This window comes from Panicum virgatum, chromosome 2K, assembly GCF_016808335.1.
Source record: "Panicum virgatum strain AP13 chromosome 2K, P.virgatum_v5, whole genome shotgun sequence".
NCBI lineage: Eukaryota > Viridiplantae > Streptophyta > Magnoliopsida > Poales > Poaceae > Panicum > Panicum virgatum.
In genome coordinates this window covers 33,870,249-33,888,254 of record NC_053137.1, presented here as the reverse complement: position 1 = coordinate 33,888,254, position 18,006 = coordinate 33,870,249, and the positions used below count along the sequence as shown (strand labels likewise).

The following is an 18,006-nucleotide window of genomic DNA, read 5'->3' as shown; positions in this document are numbered from 1 at the left end:
TGGTGGCTTAGGGATGCTTTAACAGAGTATGGTGAGCTTCTCTAAGCTATGTGGTGAGGATAAAATGATAGGTTCAAATTTGATCTACGGCGGTAATGGAATGATAGATTCCTTCTTTAACATCTCGTAATTTTTACGAAATGTTAAATTCTCCAAAAATATGAGTTTTCAAAAACTTTTTGTGTGATTGTGTTAATAGCTAGAAAAATATAAGATTAAATGATGTCTCTCTCAAATTCCTAGAAATTAAAAGCTAATTAAATATAAGGGACTCTAATGTTAGTGTGAGTTACTTGGATTTTATTTGGAGTTTATTTGAATCTACCATGTTTATTTGAACTCAAGTTGAATTTATTTTATTTTGCTTGAAATTGTGTGAGAATTTATTTGAATTCGGCCATTCAAATAAATTCCAAAAGCTAACCCCTAACATGGGCTCTACCCCACCTAACTATCTCTAACTCACCCAGTCCAAACCTCCCTAACCTCTCAGCCTAGCCTGCTAACTCCACTGACCCAAACCCTCTCTCCGGCCCGCTAGCACACGCGCCAACCCAGTCCACTCAGCCGGCCCAACCTAGCGGGCACGGCCTAACCCGCGTGCGCCTACCCAGCCGGCCCGCACCACGGCCTCGCGGCCCGCACCGCCGCCATTCCCTCTTCCCCATCCGTCCTGAGTCGATGACTGCCTGGCCCCACTCGTCAGCCTCCCACTCCCCTATTCTTCTCCCTCACGCGGACGCTACCGCCCGCCCATGCACCTCACCTGCTCCGCCCCCCCTCGCCAACACGTGCGCGCCCTTCCCTACTCCGCGCCAAAGGGGACCAACAACCTCGCCTGCCACTCCTGCAGCGCTGCGCAGCTCGCCGCGAATTGTGCTGCCTTGTCCCCTCGCTTGCGCGCCAAGACTCCACTGTGGAGGACTCAGATGCGCTCCACGTCACCCACGCTAAGCCCATCCCATCCACGCCGTCCTCGACGTTCGGGCCCGCTGCCAGCCTCGCGACGCGCCCTTTTAAACCCTAGGAGCCATGGGTCCTTTTCCCCCTTTCCGCCGCCGCCGCTGGGGAATCAGAGGAGTGCCAAACGGAAGAGAAGGTCGTCGCCATCGTCGGAGCTCCGTCGACCCGGCGCCTCGTACGACTCCACCGACGCCCCAGCGCTACACGGGACTGCACCGCGCCTCCACTTCATTAGCTCACCATGGCGTCGCCCCATCTTCTCCAATCCGACCCGGTAGGTCCTGCGCCGCTCCATCCCCGCCTCTGTCGTGCTGCCAGTGTGCCTCGCGCCGCGGTTGAACCCTCTTGTAGCAAGCCTCTAGGTGCTCCCAGTCCCCTTGTCGGTTTGCAGGAGCCCAACGCTCGCAACGCTTCGAGCGAGCTCTGCCATGCCATAGCCCGTGCGAGCGAGCTCAACTTCGCCACAGGGACAAGGGCCATGCCTTTGGCTCTAGCGTTCTACCCCGTGAACCCGCCTTGACCCGCTCACGCCCTCGCCAGCGAGCCGTGTCGCGGTTTTCCGCGCACCGCCGCCACGGATCTGTGCCCGGCTCCGCCATGCGGACACCGTGCGCGCGCACACGAAGTGGGCGCCCAAGGCTGCCGAGGTTGACCGCCGCCGGCATGTTCCACCGCCGCGACCTTGGCACCGCCGCGCTGAGGCCTTGTCGTGGCCACGTCGTGCTAGAACCGAGCCATCGCGGCCTTGAACACCGTCGCCGCCGTACCTCGCCTTGCCGCCTGAGCTCACCACCGCCTCGCCCACGCACGACCTGCCTCGTTGTGGCCGCGTCGCGACGTGTCGCGCGCGCGCACGCGCCACACCCTGGGCGCACCCATGCCCGCACACACACGAGGCCACACGGGAACCAGCCACACCGGGACGCCCACGCTGCAGCAGATCCCACCAAGACTGACACGTGGGACTGCCTTGTTAGCGAAGGAAGGAGAAGACCGGCCATGTGGGCCAGAGCTGTCAGCGAGACGAAGGAGAAGAAGAAAAAGAAAAGAAGAAGAGGATGGGCCGCCAGTGCCTGCCCGCCCAACTGACTGAAGCTGAAGACGGGCCGGACCGAGTCGCCGAGCACTTTCGGCCTAGTTGCCACACAAGCCCTTTTCTTTTCTTGCAAACTCGGCGCTGCTGACCCTGTGCTGATGTCAGCATGACGCGTGGGCCCCACCCGTCAGTCTCACTACACCGCCGACACGTGGGCCCAGCTGACTGGATGTGGACCCATTGACCGTTGACTTGGTCAACATTGACGTCAGCATCTGCTGACCCTGTGCTGATGTCAGCATGACGCGTGGCACGCCGGAGGCTACCACGTGCCGCGCTGTGTGTTTTTCTTTTACGAAAATTCTTTATTATTTCTAGAAAATGATTTAAACTTCGGAAATTCATAATAAATTAACCGTAGCTCCAAAAATTATGAAACCAGTTTCATAATTTTTCTAAAATCATGCTCTAAATGTTAGAGTAGGTTTTGTTGTAAGTTGGATCTTATTTGAGTAGTTTTGTGTATTCTTTCACTTTGGCCCCTATAGTGAAATTTATAATTAGGAATAGGTCCTGCTGCTGAAGAGACGACCGACGACCAGGACTACTAGGAGACCCAGGAGTTCTATGAGGAGCCCTCAGGTACCTATTGTTATTAGGCATTGCTTGCTAGAATTGCTACTGCTTTACTTGTGTGTGTGTGTGAGATAGGCCTGCATGACCTATTGTTACCGTATTCCTTGCATCCCTATAATACCTTGATTGATTCTCGAATGCTTTGGCTACCATGAGAGTGAATGGGTATAGAATTCCATGATATGATAGTCTTGGCATGCATGAAGATCCACCATGTGAGGAGCCAGTGATAGGGCTTTCTAGCGGAGGCGAGCGATTGGCCGGGGATGTGGATTGGGCACATCCTGAGGAGCACCTGTGGCGGGTGCGGGATGAGGAGGGGCATACCTGTTATGGGTGCCCAAGGAGAGGCGATATCTGTTATGGGTGCCTTTGGCGGACCTCTGCGGAAGACTGCGTGAGAAGATGCTTGCCCCGGCTCTTATGGACATATGTGGTAACTATGAATTGTGAGACTTTGTAAACGTGGACGCCACTTATCCACTATGCGGGTGGACTCGGTCCAAGCTAACTATGTGCGTCACCAGACCTGTTAGAAGTTGGGTATTGTGCGGGGGAGGACCAGTGCGGGAGTAGCATGGGCCTTATACAACTCCGAATGGCAAGGGGAGGGCCTCACAACTCTAGGGCAACCTCTTACGAGAGGATGCATCCCAACCTGGGGGGATAGGATGGTGCCGTAGCGGTTAGTTTCGTTCTCAGTAGACCGGTGCTTTGGGGGTAGTTGGGTCGCTCCTGGCTATCGTCAGGGAGAGTGGGTATAGGTGCGCAACCCCTGCAGGGTGAAAACTATACATATAGCCGCGTACTCGATTGTGTACATTCCTATTCTTCTATTACTTCATCTAGTTTAGTGTGCCTTGATATTTTTACCTCCCTCTAGTCCACTTCCCCCTGTGGAGTCAGATGAGGTGCAGGGAGCGGGAGTTCCTGCACCGACCTGAGCTTTGTAGTTGACCGGTGCCGATATGGCCCGTGTCGGAGAGTGACGGATGACTTATATATATACCTTTGGCTACTTTTTGTATCTTTGCATCTACTTAAAGCTTGCATACGGATGGTGACATTAACCTATCCCGTCCTTGGGGATAGTTTAGCAAGATGCAGGATCCGATCAGGAGTTTGACGCCAACAACGATGGATGGTATGACTGAAGATTAAAAGCCCGTGCTACGCTCAAGTTCTGCCTGTGGAGATGAAGTTCGAGTTGAAGGATGGTCTGAAGACCAGCTACCGCTACCGTTTTCTGTTTGTTCCAATTTAGCCAAGTGGGCTTGTAATAAAATAATCGTACTGCAAATCCTATGGATTTTGTAATAATTAAACCTATGTACAAATCTCTTTAAGTGAGTATGAAATGATTTACTGTCTAAAATGAGTTCTGTATGTGATAGCTACTGATCCAGAGATTATCACAATGATACAGGGATTCGAGTTCTCCTTTCGGAAACCCAAGTCACCTTCATCCCTGTATGAGTGCGTTATTAGAATTTGGGGAGAAAAAAGTGTTGATAGAAAATGATATTACTAGCATTCATAGCATCACGAGCTCCGATCAACCTACAAATGAGGCATTAACTCCAGCCTGCAATCCACTTCATCATCAGTCATGGCCATTGATCTAAACACAGTACTAGATGATGGAGATGGACATCCCTTACCTGATAAAGATGAAAAAACACCAGATGAGCAAGAAGATCAAGTCCATCTTCTCCAAGAAGATGAAATCCAAGCAGGGCTCCAAGAAGCTCAACCCCATCATCTCCAGGAAGGTGAACAGGTTGTTGTGCATCAAATAGAACTCGATGTTGATAATTACAGGCTGGAACAATAAAATGAAGGTAATGCATTTTATTACATATGGCTAGTGTTGGGCATTCCGGTGTTTCGGGTCAGGTAATTAGGGTAATTAAAAGTTTGGGTTTTCCAAATTGCTATCCGCAATTCATCTGAAAAGGAAGAAACTCGGAATTTTGGGTTTGGGTACCGGGTAATCCCGATTACCCGAGTTTTCATCACAGTTCATAGACATTCAATCAGTTAGGCACAGCACAAGCACACAAACATATTCAACAATTACTATTCTACTAATAATAGTCTAACACAAGAATTAGCAACAGGAATAAATGAGTAGATCAGTGGCCGGGCATAGGTTCGGTGCAGCGGGTGGTGGAGTCTTCTACCGTGGATGGCGATGGCCCTGTTGGCCGCTGATGCGGTTGCATAGGGTGCTGCACAGCAGGAACCAGGGTCGCACGCGAGGCTTGCCGGCAGCTGGCTGAACAATACGCAACGGCCGACGGCAGGGGGTCGTGGCTGTGAGCTGGTTGGGGGCGCGGAGACGCACAGTGCGGAGGCCGGAGGTGACGGCTGTTCACCATCTATTCTGACCCAGTTTCATCGTCAAATCCTGCACAAAAACCAAACATGTCATGAAATAAATGTTGGCATAGGATCAATTATCAACAAATTCCATAGATGTTGGTTTGAGATTGTGTGCAGATGATTTTGAGCTAAAAATACAGCTACATGGTGAGGCATAATCTGAGTCATAAAATTTCTGCCAATCAAAACACGACACGCGGCTTTACAAGGATTAGAGAGTCCACCAGAGCATGAAACTGACATAGCCAGAGACTATGCCACGCGCCAATAGCATGTGGGCCCCCAAGACAGCCTCCCGGCTGAAGTTGGGAGCGGTTGGTGGCCAAGTGGGCTCGGCCGATCAACTCGGTCGGCCGATGGCCCAATGGGCTCCACCACCTCAATCTTCGACGTGGCAGCGCCCTATTGGCTCACAAAGTCGATTTCAGCAGGCATCAGCTCCAGCTCACGGCAGAACTCTGTAGAACATCACACACCTCCACACCTTGGAGCTTCAGCACCCTCTCCTTCACTTGGGAGCTTTGTAGCTCATCCTAGATGCTTTAAGCGGCCTAGGAGTGTAGGAAAAATAGGAAGAAAGTGAGGAGCCGGGGAAGTGCCGGGTCTGTCGGCATTCTTCTCCAGCTTGTACATCGACAAATGCTTATCAATTATAGTAAGTGTTCGTGTTTTCTTATGTTATTCAGAAATAGAGTTTAAGCTCAAGTACTAGTTTCTATCGTTTACTGGATTGAGTGTTCGCTTAAGAGCAGTGAATGATTCTAGCCTAAGATTCCTGATAGAGACGGATAATCTTGGCCAGGATTAGGATTAGTATTAGTATAGTTTGTAGAGATAGTCTGCAGGTGGTGACAGCCATATTAGAGTCCAGTAACCCTCCACATTCAAATATATAATAGTGCCTTGTTCTCGGAGTAACTTGTTGTTCATCTAGGGAGAGACCGAGCACCCGAGGTAAACGATATGCCATCTTCGCAAGGGGCAATCCCTAACAATCGGCATTACTCATCATAGGATTGTGTTGTTGTTTGTCCTTTGCTACTCCCTCCGTTTTAAATTATAGGTCATTTGACTTTTTCGACCCAAAATTTGACCGACCCAAAATTTGACCACTCGTCTTATTCAAAAATTTGTACGTACAAAATATCACCTCTTTTGTTGTGGGTTACTATATCAATACAAGATCTTCAAAAATAACTTAAGTTTAGTAATATTTGCACAACTTTTTTTGAATAAGATTAGTGGCCAAAATTAAGATAAAAAAGTCAAACAAACTACAATTTAGAATGAAGGTAGTACATAATTAAAAAGGAGGGAAAAATGCATGACTACTATAGTACTAGAAAAAAAGGAGCAAGCGTGTATCGACGGGCACGTGGGATACTGCCACGGGCGAACCATGAGATAGCAGCAAAACTCACGAGAGGTAAAACAATGCCACTGGCATCGACAGGCAAGCGTGTATCGACAAGGACGTGGGAGCCATTGTCACAGGCGAATCCGCAACGGTAATAGCTAGTACTAGCTATGTAATCTGCTGATATGGAGGTGAAAGATAAAAAAAATTATTTTATACTATTAGACCCACACGTTCCTCCTATATTCTTGGACTACGTGAAATAGATTACTCTCTCTCCTACTTTTTTATTGCTACATCAGATCTAGCTAACTAAATAACTAACCATTGCGGACGCCCTGAGAAAGCAGCAAAACTCACGAAAGGTAAAACAATGCCCATCACCTTCGATGGAGTCTGCTATCTATATTTTTTTCAGAAGCAAACGAATTAAACTGGGAGCACTGCATACACTACAAAGAATGAACGAATTTCAATTGCAAGATGATGCTTTTGTCTTTCTTCCCATCACCAGACAACAAAAATGCCTCAGCGACAAATTACAAGCAACGACATATATACCAGAAAAGAATCAGCTATTCTTGATCCAAAGAAGGATACCTCTGCCCTTTTGTTATGTATGATCAGAATCACCTCCTCACACTCGATACCCACCGCTGGAGCAAAGTTTGCTCCCCCTCAGTCGGAGGAAAGACCTGGCAGCGTGTTTTTCCTTTTCCTTGTGTTTTTTCATGTTGCTTCAGTTTGTTTTAGCTGCATCAATTGACTCCGCAAACTGTACCCCCGCATCTATGCCAATCGTAATTATTAATGCATTAGCTAGGGTTAACATAGAAGACAAGAGTGAGTATATTCTGATTAAAAGTAAGATAACTATCAATTTGGACCCATACCTGAAGGTTATGTGCTTGGTATAACAGATTACCACACTCTTCTATTAATGTTCTTTCAGTTGCAATAACTTGCGCAAGATTCTTGGCCACATCATCAATTTCTTCGACCTACATGACAAGATCAAACATTATTACACAGTTACAGCAAAAAGAACCCAGAACACAGCAGTTCATTCTATTAGGCTATAAAATCAGGTTATGAGATCAAAACTTTGCAGCATAAATATCACAAAAAGAATGATCCAAATCACGGTACCTTCTTCTATTAGTGAATTTTTCAGACATCAGTTGGTGGTCAAGGTTATGAAATCTGGTTCCAGAAGAAGCATATAGTTCCGAGTCTTTCGGGAACCTCACTCCTTGTGTTTTATCAAATCTGAAACCTATCACTGCTTGCTAGGTTTACTCATAATTGTGGAGAACATATCAGCTACCAGGAAGTTCTCCTGGCTTTCCAAAAATCAAGAGAGCAGCCAGATCCTTAATAATACAAGAGGTAGTATAGATGATAGAACCGAAGTACTTAACATGATAAATGGGTTTTCTTATGTGTAATATATGGGAGGTCTTCAAAGTGAAATAGGATTTTGAACAATTTCTAGCACTAGGTATGTACTTAGTTTAGAATGAAAAGAAAACAATCATACAGAGCCACTAAAGCAATATGCTGTGTTGCAAAACGCTAATCATTAATGTTATATTAGAATAAACAAGAAAAGATAATTTCAATATCTATTAATTCAAAATAAACACTAGTAGTTAACTTGCTCTTCCATTTTTTTCAGTTACTACCTGGTTTTCTTATAAGTTGGACAATAGGTATGTACATTGAGAAAGTTAAGATGTTATATACTGCTAATTATATGCAGTAAATTTGCGGATATATTGAAGTTGGTACTTATTGAGCACGATTCAAAAACATCTTCAGATAGCAAGGAAATATACAGTGCTTTATTGATACAGATTTCAAGATATGATCTTACCTTTGGCAAGAAATTTCCAACGCAAGGTGATAGTGGTTCCAACAGTTGAGCAGCAGAGGTAAGCACGTCTGTAATTTCCTCACAGTTTGCCTGTGAAAATTTCAGAACGTACCTTGACAACATGGTACACAAAAATAATTGATGCAGTTTATGCCTGAAACAGAATTTAAATGCAAATCTTACCTTGACATTACCAATGACTGGTAATCGTAGGGAGGCATTATGCAGAGCTGTTGTTACCCCTCCAAGACAACTCGAATGTTCCCCCTCGATATCAGTCCATTGATCCAAGTATGGGACCTGATAATTTTGCAAAACAAAAATACTAATAAATTTTCGATATAAAAATGAATTTTGAAGAGAAGACAACAATAGAGGAGTGCCCATGTAAACTATGTTACCCTTCCAAATTATAGGTCATTTTGGCTTTTCTAGATACATAGCTTTTCCTATGTATCTAGACATAGTGTGTATCCAGGTGCACAGCAAATGTTATGTATTTAGAAAAGCCAAAATAACATACAATTTGGAACGGAGGGAGTAGTTCTTATGCAAGTCAGACAATGAAACTGCAGGTTGATGCATCAATTGATTGTATCCTTTCCTTTGCAGCGTACATCTCAGCAGACAAATCTAAATCAAGGTAAATCCATTATCCAGTTCGATACAAATAACCTAAAAAAATACACTATCGATTACTTTCAAAAGCCAATTCTGTACATTCAATACAAAAAAACAACAGATTATTTGTGAGGATAGAACCTCTTAGTTGGCACCAGTCAAACATATCCATCAAGTATGTGAAACAGCACAAAAGAAATACCAACTGAATGTTGGAAATTGAATGCAGTTCTGGGTATTTAACCTGGGAAATCATTTAAGTAGATGCATTTTCACCTCAAAGTTTAGTGGACATAGTGATGCTGTGTAGTGTCCTCTACAGCACAAGTGTTCAACTCCCCTCACCTTGTAGGGACACACCAGGCGTCCTCTCACGTGAATCAAGAATAAATTCATTCACGCAACATACCCAATTCAAACAACTTTGCCGCTTGATTCAGTAGTCACACATTATCTGTAGCACTAGTTATGAAGCCATGCAACCCCTATGCCAAGATATTCAAAATTTTCAGAACGCAATAGCTGCCTAAACTCCCCTTACCTGAACATTCACTACGGAGAACAGTCTCTGCTCCCGTCTCATTTTGTCCACATCTGCCCTCTTCTCGGCAACGGATTCATGTAGACCCATGAGCCTCTCCGCGAGTCCATAGAGAGATTTCTTCACCCCCAACAAAAAAAAAATATCACCGTCAGCATCTAAATTCATAATTCCTCAATCGATCAGAACAAGACATTCACCCCCTAATTAATACACTTATTAAAAGCCCTTACCTCTGCAGCAGCAGCCTTGGCCTTGGCTGCCGCTTCAGCCCGGGCGTTGAGGTACCTATGCTGGAGGTACCGATTGTCCAGCAGCCGCAGCTGGTACACGTCCTCTTGCTTCCCCGCGACCTTCCTACCCCCCACAATCGCCGCCTTCTTCAGCTCGGCTGCCTTTGCCCCTTGCGGCTGTGGTGGCCTCGCTGCCGTCGTCAGCTTCCCTGTCGTCGCCGTTGAGATAGACAGCGCTGAGTTGAGAGAGCGGTAGCAGAGCGGGTTGGACGCCCGCGCGGATCCGCCCGACTCCGGCACCGACGACCGGAGCTCTGACGAGAGGCGCCCGCCCCGGCAGGACGCCGGGCCGAGCAGCGGCGGGCTCTCGCACGACGAGGCTGGGGCCACCCCGAGCCCGCCCTCGGCCTCGGAGAAGTCGGTGACCGTGGACGCCGTGTCGGACGACGAGCAGCACGACGCGGCGTCGGAGTCCGCAGCGGCGTCGGCGGCGGAAGGGTACGAGCCGGTTCGCGCGGGCGTCGGGAGGCGCGGGTACCCCCTCCTGGCGGTGGGCGCGGCCGGTCCGCTGGCGGAGCGCGGGAGCGGCCGCGGAGTGGCCGCGGTGGCGCCGGAGGAGTTGGAGCCCACCGAGGCGCGCGGGTTGCAGGCGCCCGTTTCCTCGAACAGCTTCTGCACGGCCCGCCTGCGCGCGACGGTGCCCGTGGGCGGCGGCGGCGGCGGGTGGTTCTCGTTGGCGAAGGGCGTGGCCACCCGCTGGCGGCCGCGCGGGGACGGGGTCGGGGAGCGCGACCGCGTGGAGGAGGCCGTGGAGAGGCGCGGGGTGGCGGGGACGGGCGTGGAGAGGTACCGGGAGCTGACCTCCCGCGCGCGGCGGCGCGGGCGGCGCTCGGTCGTCGGCGGGACGGGCGGAGGGGGCGGCGGCGGCGGCGGCATCAGATCCGGGCGCGGCGTCGGCGGGGCGGCGGCGGCGGCCATGGATGGGGGGATCAGATCGGAGCGGCGGAGGAGGGGATGTAGCCGTTGAGGGGGAGGGGCTGGGATTTTCGGGGGCGCAACGGCTAGTTCTGAAGAAGGGGGCGATTGGAGTTTAATGGGGCCGGCGAGGAGGACGGTAACGGTACGCACGGAAAGCGGCGAGGCCCGTCCGTTTTTTTGTCTGTTGTGTTGTTGCCCACGAAAAGCCCAAGCCTAGTCCTATTTTAGCCCGGCTAGCCATTTTGAGATCATCAATAAAATGGCTGAGGGCTTCATTGGGCCGGATTGCCAGATGGACCTGAGGATTTCAGCCCATAAACCCACCACCTTAATTTTTTTTTTAAAAAAACATCACCTGGTCCAAGAATGCAGATTTAACTATAAAGTTGAAATTTCATCTTAGGGGTGCCAATGAGTGACTCTTAGGGGCACCTTCAACCCTCTTTAGTCTAAAATATTGTACTAGTTTAAAATATCACCTATAAATAGAACTCCATCCTCTTCCGTGACATTTCCCCCCTCCCCAAGAAACAACTCGTCCGCGAGATGAAATTCTGGATAAGTGTCAACAAAAACCGGCAAGCGTTCCCAAGTGGAATCAGAATCAGCCTGTCCTTCCCATTGAACCAATAACTCCCATGTACCACGATTCAGCTGAGCACGTAAGACCTTCTTAGGCGTCGGAACGACACGGCCATGAACGATGGGCAGTAAGGGAACTGGACCAACTGTTGGCGGTACCCCAGTAAACTTCTTCAAAAGACCCACATGAAACACATCATGGATTTTGGCATTCTCCTAGAGCTGCAAACAATAGGCGACATTGCCAATGCGAGCGACAATCTGAAATGGCCCATAGTACCCGGGAGCAAGCTTAGAAGTTCTCGTAGTAATGTCCACTGCAGTTCGATGATGTAGACGAAGCAATACCCAATCACCAACTGAAAATTTCACTGCACGTCGCTTGGAATCATGACTGGCTTTCATCACGTCCTGAGTAACAGACGCTCACGAATATCCGTCAAAAAATCATCCCGTGCTTGCAACTGCTGCTCCACCGCCGGCGCGCGTGCTGAGCCCAGCACATGCTGCATCATGGCTAGAGGGTCACGACCATACACCACCCTAAAAGGTGTAGTCTGCAATGATGACTGATAAGATGTATTATAGCAATATTCAGCCCATGGTAACCATTTTAACCAAGAATGATCACCCGCAAGACAACGCAAATACATAACAATGATTTTATTGGTGACTTCTGACTGCCCATCAGTTTGTGGGTGAAAGGCAGAACTGAGCAACAACTTGGAGCCAGATAGCTGAAACAATTCTATCCAGAAAGTACTAGTGAATACGGGGTCACGATCACTAACAATGGAGCAGGGCAACCCATGAAGCTTGACAATATTATCAAAGAAAGCACGAGCCACGGAGCTTGCCGAATAGGGACGACCAAGAGCAATAAAATGAGCATATTTGGAGAAGCGGTCCACAACTGTAAGAATCAATGACTTGCTACCCACTTTTGGAAATCGCTCAATGAAATCCATCCCATATCGCTCCAAATATTACTCGGGACCGACAATGGCTGCAATAACCCGCCTGGGTGCAAATGTTCAGTCTTGTTGCGCTGATAGACCGAGTAGCCACGAACATACTCCCTGACCAGCTTCATCAAATGGCCATTGTAAAACGAAGACTTGAGACGATGTCAAGTCTTTTGCATACCTTCATGGGCTATATCATGAGCTTCTGACAACAGCCGGGGCCATAAAATGGAGTCATCTGGAGCAAATATCCAGCCCTGAAACAGCAGCACATCGTCGACTAAGGCCCATCCCGGTGCTGCTGTACCAGCTGCAAGGGCCACACGAATCGCCTGGGCCGCCGGTGAAGCTGCTTGTTCGGATTGAAGATCGGCAAAGAGCTCAAACGAAGGGGTCGACAGTGCCATTGTTGATACAGATTCCTCATCACGTTGAGACAATGCATCCGCTGCAACATTTTGCCGGGACGATACTCAACAGTAAGATCATAGCCAAACAATTTGCTCACCCAATTGTGTTGTAGTAAGCCGGTGGTTAAGGAGAAACTTCAAACTGTGATGATCGGTGCGCATATATTTCCGCAGGGAAGGCGGCGAATGAAGATATATAGGCTAGTTAATGAACTTAATTTAGACTGGATATTCAAGTGCATAAACAGGGATAAGATAGATAACATGGTAGGAAGTAGTGTGACATACACACAAACTACCTTCAAGATAAATAAACAAAAGAAATACTATAGGCCGGGAGCAAGGCAGAAGCTAGAGCTCGAGTCAGATGTGCTAGGCTAGCTATATCTATGCTATTTTATGGTTAGATTGTAAGAGATTAAACTACACAATCGGGAGACCGCTATTTAAGCAACGAGAAGAGCCCGTACACCCAGGTGGCTTTATGTACCTCCTACCCCCAATCCGAACGTGGAGGATTACTAGGGCTCAAACATGACTGTCACCACCTGCCGGCTACCTCTACAAACCGTGGGAAAGGTTGACATCCAGCAATACTTAGCTAATTTAGACACCATGTCTACACTAGTAAGCGATACTCTAGTATCCCGCGTGGAGCCCCCACCCTCCGGATGGTCAGACATCATACTAGAGCAAACATACGAATACTAGAGCAGTTGATAGAGTTCTAAGGCCAATATGTTAACCATCGCAAGCACAGGGCGATCATGCAATGCAAGCATCAAATGATAACGCAACTAGATCACGAAGCATATATCTGATAACTCAAAACATACTTCAAGCAGATATCGATAACCATAATCTAATTCTATTACAAATGACCGAATATTAAAAGAGAGAACTAGAGATGAACCCATAGCTTGACATGAGAGGTGAGTGTGGGGTGTGTGTGTGTGAGTGTGAGTTCTAATCTCTACCACCCCTTGTATTTATAGGAGGGAGCCACGAGGTTTCTGCAGCTCTTCCTCGTCAAACCTATGTAAGGGACCAATGGGACGATGCCATGTAGCAGCCTGAAGGTGGTGGAGCCCATGGGCCGATCGGCCGACCAGGGTGGTCGGCCGACGGCCATGGCCACCAACTGCCCCAAACTGCTGGGGGTTGGGCTGTCCTGGGCCGTGGCGTGTCCTAATATCGAGGCTTGGTCTGTCTTGAGTGGATTTGCTTCGGTTCTTAGGCTACACTTGGTCCGTTTGAGCCTGAATCGGTGCTCTAATATTTTCTGTGATTTGTGTCGGGCCAAAGTGTGCTTGCAACCTGCATATTAGCTCAAAAACACATCTTGCATATTCTAAAAGGTAAAGTGTGGTTTAGGGATTTATTCGGATAAAGATGTGTGTAAGAAATGCAAACTCTCATGATTTTCTGATCAAGTTAACGCCTGGAAATGATCGTTAGTGAGCGTCAACAAGATCTCCCAAGCTGTTCTTTGCTTGTCCCGAGCAAAGTAGGACAAATCAGGTTGTTGATCAGAAAATTACTTTGACTCTTACCTACCTGTCATGTCATAGTCTGAAGCAAAGATATTCATCTATAAGTTTAAATGAGTTGGCTCTCATACCTTTGCTCAAGTACCTTACTCCTTCATGGTGCTTTTTAGCTGTCTCCTCATCCTGAGCTGTTGAGAGTTAGAACGGTTCATAAAGCAATACTCACTTGTTCACAGATCTGCAATCCATCTGGAGGTATTTTTGAAGAAGATTTTCGAAAACATGGCAAAGTTCCGCAAAATGATTCTCTCGAAGCACTCAACTTTTATTATCCTCACTAGGGCAGGATCTACCTTCGGTCTTCCCTACTATATATAAAGCCTTTGTGGTGCTCAAGGTAGGGTAAGAACATGGCATACTTGCATTCCATATATTTTAAAGTCAAAGAGAGGATTCATGGAGAAACATGTCATGCAATCTCGATCAAAAGGTGTAAGTGTATGGATGAGTGGATGACTGGTGGTATTTCTCCTTGAAGCATTGGTTCTCTCTCTTGTATCATCCCCTTCTTTTCTCTCTCATTTTTTTTCCAGACATGGTTACCCCTCTCTCCTTCTCTCTCTTTTTTGGGTCATGCTTCTCTGGCATGCCATCTTTTTTTTCTTTTCTTTTATTTTTGGGGTAACCATAATCTAACACCATATCTTATTCATGGATATTCTGAGAGAGAGCCTACCAAAGAATGTGATGGACGACGGTGGTGCTAATTCCCAATGTAGGAATGTCGCAAGTGGATGGGGACGTGTATGTGCTTATGATCGAGAAGGCATGAATAGGTTCTCACTAGGGTCACAAAATTTGACAAAGCTCAATAGAATGTCAAGCAGCATATGTATAAGGTTTTCTCATGGTGTATGACATATGACTTTGGTAGGACTTGCTTATCATTGAGGAACTTGCCTTTTTGAACTTTTCGAAAACAAAAACTCCAGGTTTCAAGCATCGCTGGAACAAGGTTGTATGACTTTATTTACCATATCTATACTCACAACAACTTAGACTCAGATCAAGGATATGCAACCCATAGAATTTTCAGGTTCATTGGCAAAGTGTTTACATGGCCAACAAATTAACTTAAACTTAAGAGAACTCTTATTGCCAAACTCGATATAACAAACAAGGTAGAACAAAGCAAAAACTCATCCTTTCAACTTTCATAAGAGGTTAAAACATTCTTACTGCGCATGATAAGGAGAAATAAAGCAGTAAATGTTTGTTTTGTTTTGAAAGTTTTATCGAATTTATTAAAAAATAAATAGAAGATACAGTTGACTTAGGGAAGGGGACCTTCCCCAAGCAAGCTCTTAGTTTAGGGTCTGAAAAGCAGGACCTTTCTACATACCTGATTACGTTGAGGTTGTTTCGTCCGTACTTGGAGAAGTAGTAGCGGGCGATGACGTCTTCTTCTTCTTGTGCCACACCTTCTTGGTTTTCTTTGGTTCTGTAGATGGCGCAGGAGCAGGATCTTCCCATACAGTGTTCCGTAGATGTCAGGTGTAGGATAGATGATTTCTAGATCTTTCCATACAGTGTTGGTGATGAAATCAGAAATCTTCTGGTCGTCTTCTACTGGCTTAGTTGGGGGATCATGAATCTCCCAATCTTCCTAGGTAGGTTTGGACGGAGAGTGATGAATATCCCAATTCTCCCATCCGGGCTCCGCCCATAACCCTTGTTTTTTGCTATCCTCATGAATTAGGAACAACTCCATCTTGTTTTGAAACTTGAACTTCATGGTTTTTCCCATAATGCGGAGGCTGACTTTTCCTTACCCAACGTCGATTCTGGCATTTGCATCTCTCAGGAATGGCCTCCCGAGTATGAGCAGGATCCCGAGATCTCCCTCCATGTCGAGGACCACGAAGTTCGCGAGTATGAACATGTTCCTAAGTTTTACCAAGAGGTTTTACACGACTCCTTCGGGATACCTCATGGTAGAGTCCGCCAGCTATACACACATGGTAGTAGGGAAAAGTGCCGGATAGCTTAACTTCTCGAATGTTACCTTGGGCATGATGTTGACACTAGCTCCAAGGTCACACAGAGCGTGATCGAAGTCACAATCGAAGAGTGAGCAACTGATCACCGGGGTTCCAGGATCACCTCGTATTGTAGCTGCTAGTTTGCCCCATGCGCATCGTCTAGGTCGTGTGAGCTTTTCTGCATAGCTGGTGAAGGGTGTTTTGCTAGGTGGCTTCTCCCACATAGCAGTTACAACGTTCATGCTTTCTAGGGTCGATTCGGGTTGCCTTGGAATCTTCCCTAATTCAGCAGTAGGGGTAGCAGCAGCCAGCTGAGCCAATTGAGTTTCAAGCATCTTGTTAAAACTCAGCTGGTTCTTGATGGCAGTGGAGAAGCCGTCCATCATAGCATGGATGGTCTCCATGGATTTATCATTAGCGGCCAACTTCTTCTGAAGGGACTCGTTGATCTTCGCTTGGCCGTAGACAAGATCCCTCAAGGTAGGATGGTTAGGATTGAATGAATTTGAATTCCCATTACCTTCTTGATAATATGGGCGTGGTTGATTCCACCCCTAACCTCCTTATGGACGAAACTCGTTGTTGTTGCCGTTAAGATAAAGAGCTTCTTCGTGGGTTTTCAGGCAATTATCACCCGAATGTCCAACATTCCCACAGACCTCGCATGTCATGCGAGCTTCCAAGGCTTGAATTGTCTGCATTTGAGCCTTGTCTAGGGAATAATCCTCGAACTTCTTGAGGAGGAGATCAATTTTCATAGCAAGCATGTCGGCCTCCTTGACGGAGTACATGCCTCGCTGGCGTGGTTTGAGACGATCATTACTCCAACCTTGGTTGGACACCATCTTCTCGATTAATGTTGTAGCTCTTTCAATGGTAAGTGAGAAGAAAGCTCCATCCGCAGCGACATCCACATGATTACGGGAAGATTGAGTCAACCCGCTGTAGAAGTTCTGAATAATGAGCCAACTGTCCATCCCATGGTGCGGACATGCAAGGATGTACTCCTGAAGTCTCTCACAAGCTTCAAGAATTGACTCATTTGATGCCCGCTGGAAGTTCGAAATTCTTCCACGAAGAGCATTGGTCTTGCCCGTCGAGAAAAACTTCGCGAGGAACGCCTTGACACATTTGTCCCAGGTGTCCACAACGGTCTTGTTAGCATAGAACCATTGCTTCACTCTTCCCAGAAGAGAGAACGAGAACAAACGGAGCCAGATCGCATCCTGAGATACTCCCTTGATAACAAACATACTGCAGAGCTCCAAGAACTACTGGAGATGAGCGCTGGCATCCTCATTGGCCTTGACACAAAAAGGGCTGGCCTACACCATAGTAATGTGGCCCGTCTTGATCTCGAAATTCTCCCCTCCGGTCTTAACCTCGGGCACGGTGGGGACCTGGTTAGCAGACGGGGCAGAGTAATCGCGGAGTGTCTTCTGGGCCATAGCTTGAGAAGCTGACGGTGCTTGAATGACTGGTTCGGCTGCCGAGAGTGAGACCTGAAGAGGTACGACACGAGAACAAACTCTTCTCAGTAATGACTCTGGATTAGGCGTGAAATTTTACGGCAAGTCGAAACCGGTCATATGCTACCCTATTTTCATATCAACAAAGACAAAAAAAGACAAGTTAGCCTGTTTAGAAAGCGAATACCAATTTTCAATTTTGTTCATAACTTTTTCCTATGTACTTCAATCTATGCCTTCCCCGGCAATGGAGCAAAAATGCTTGTTGGCACCTACCAACGTCACCACTGAGAGATAGCGATGACGCCCGCAGACGCCAATGGGGTGGCAGGTATTTCATGAACCACGAATAAATCCGCAAGCGTACGGAATACCGCTATAGCATTTTACTCGGGAATATACCGGGATATCATTTATATTTC

At 47.3% G+C, this 18,006-nt stretch overlaps 1 protein-coding gene across 2 annotated transcripts; it reads right to left on the bottom strand.

Annotated features, from left to right (window-relative positions):
* Window positions 1-4,606: 4,606 nt before the first annotated feature.
* Window positions 4,607-10,708, bottom strand: LOC120673912 (protein ENDOSPERM DEFECTIVE 1-like). Of its 2 annotated transcripts, XR_005674918.1 has the most exons (7): window positions 9,649-10,708; window positions 9,416-9,535; window positions 8,437-8,553; window positions 8,254-8,343; window positions 7,271-7,378; window positions 6,978-7,166; window positions 4,607-5,045 (listed from the first exon to the last, which is right to left on the bottom strand). XR_005674918.1 is itself a non-coding variant. In XM_039954958.1 (6 exons), the coding sequence occupies exons 1-6, from the start codon at window positions 10,624-10,626 to the stop codon at window positions 7,107-7,109; spliced, it is 1,473 nt and encodes a 490-aa protein (XP_039810892.1). In that variant the 5' UTR covers window positions 10,627-10,708; the 3' UTR covers window positions 6,807-7,106. The 2 variants fall into 2 exon arrangements, 1 of the variants encoding a protein (XP_039810892.1); XM_039954958.1 differs by lacking the exon at window positions 4,607-5,045 and having other exon boundaries at window positions 6,807-7,166.
* Window positions 10,709-18,006: the final 7,298 nt, after the last annotated feature.

Excerpts from the sequence above, each read along its gene's own strand:
- LOC120673912 (XM_039954958.1), bottom strand. The coding sequence starts at position 10,626 with ATGGCCGCCGCCGCCGCCCCGCCGACGCCGCGCCCGGATCTGATGCCG. Across the intron at positions 8,554-9,415 it reads TCTCCGTAGTGAATGTTCAG|GTCCCATACTTGGATCAATG; the intron begins GTAAGGGGAGTT and ends CAAAATTATCAG. Across the intron at positions 8,344-8,436 it reads CAGTCATTGGTAATGTCAAG|GCAAACTGTGAGGAAATTAC; the intron begins GTAAGATTTGCA and ends AAATTTTCACAG.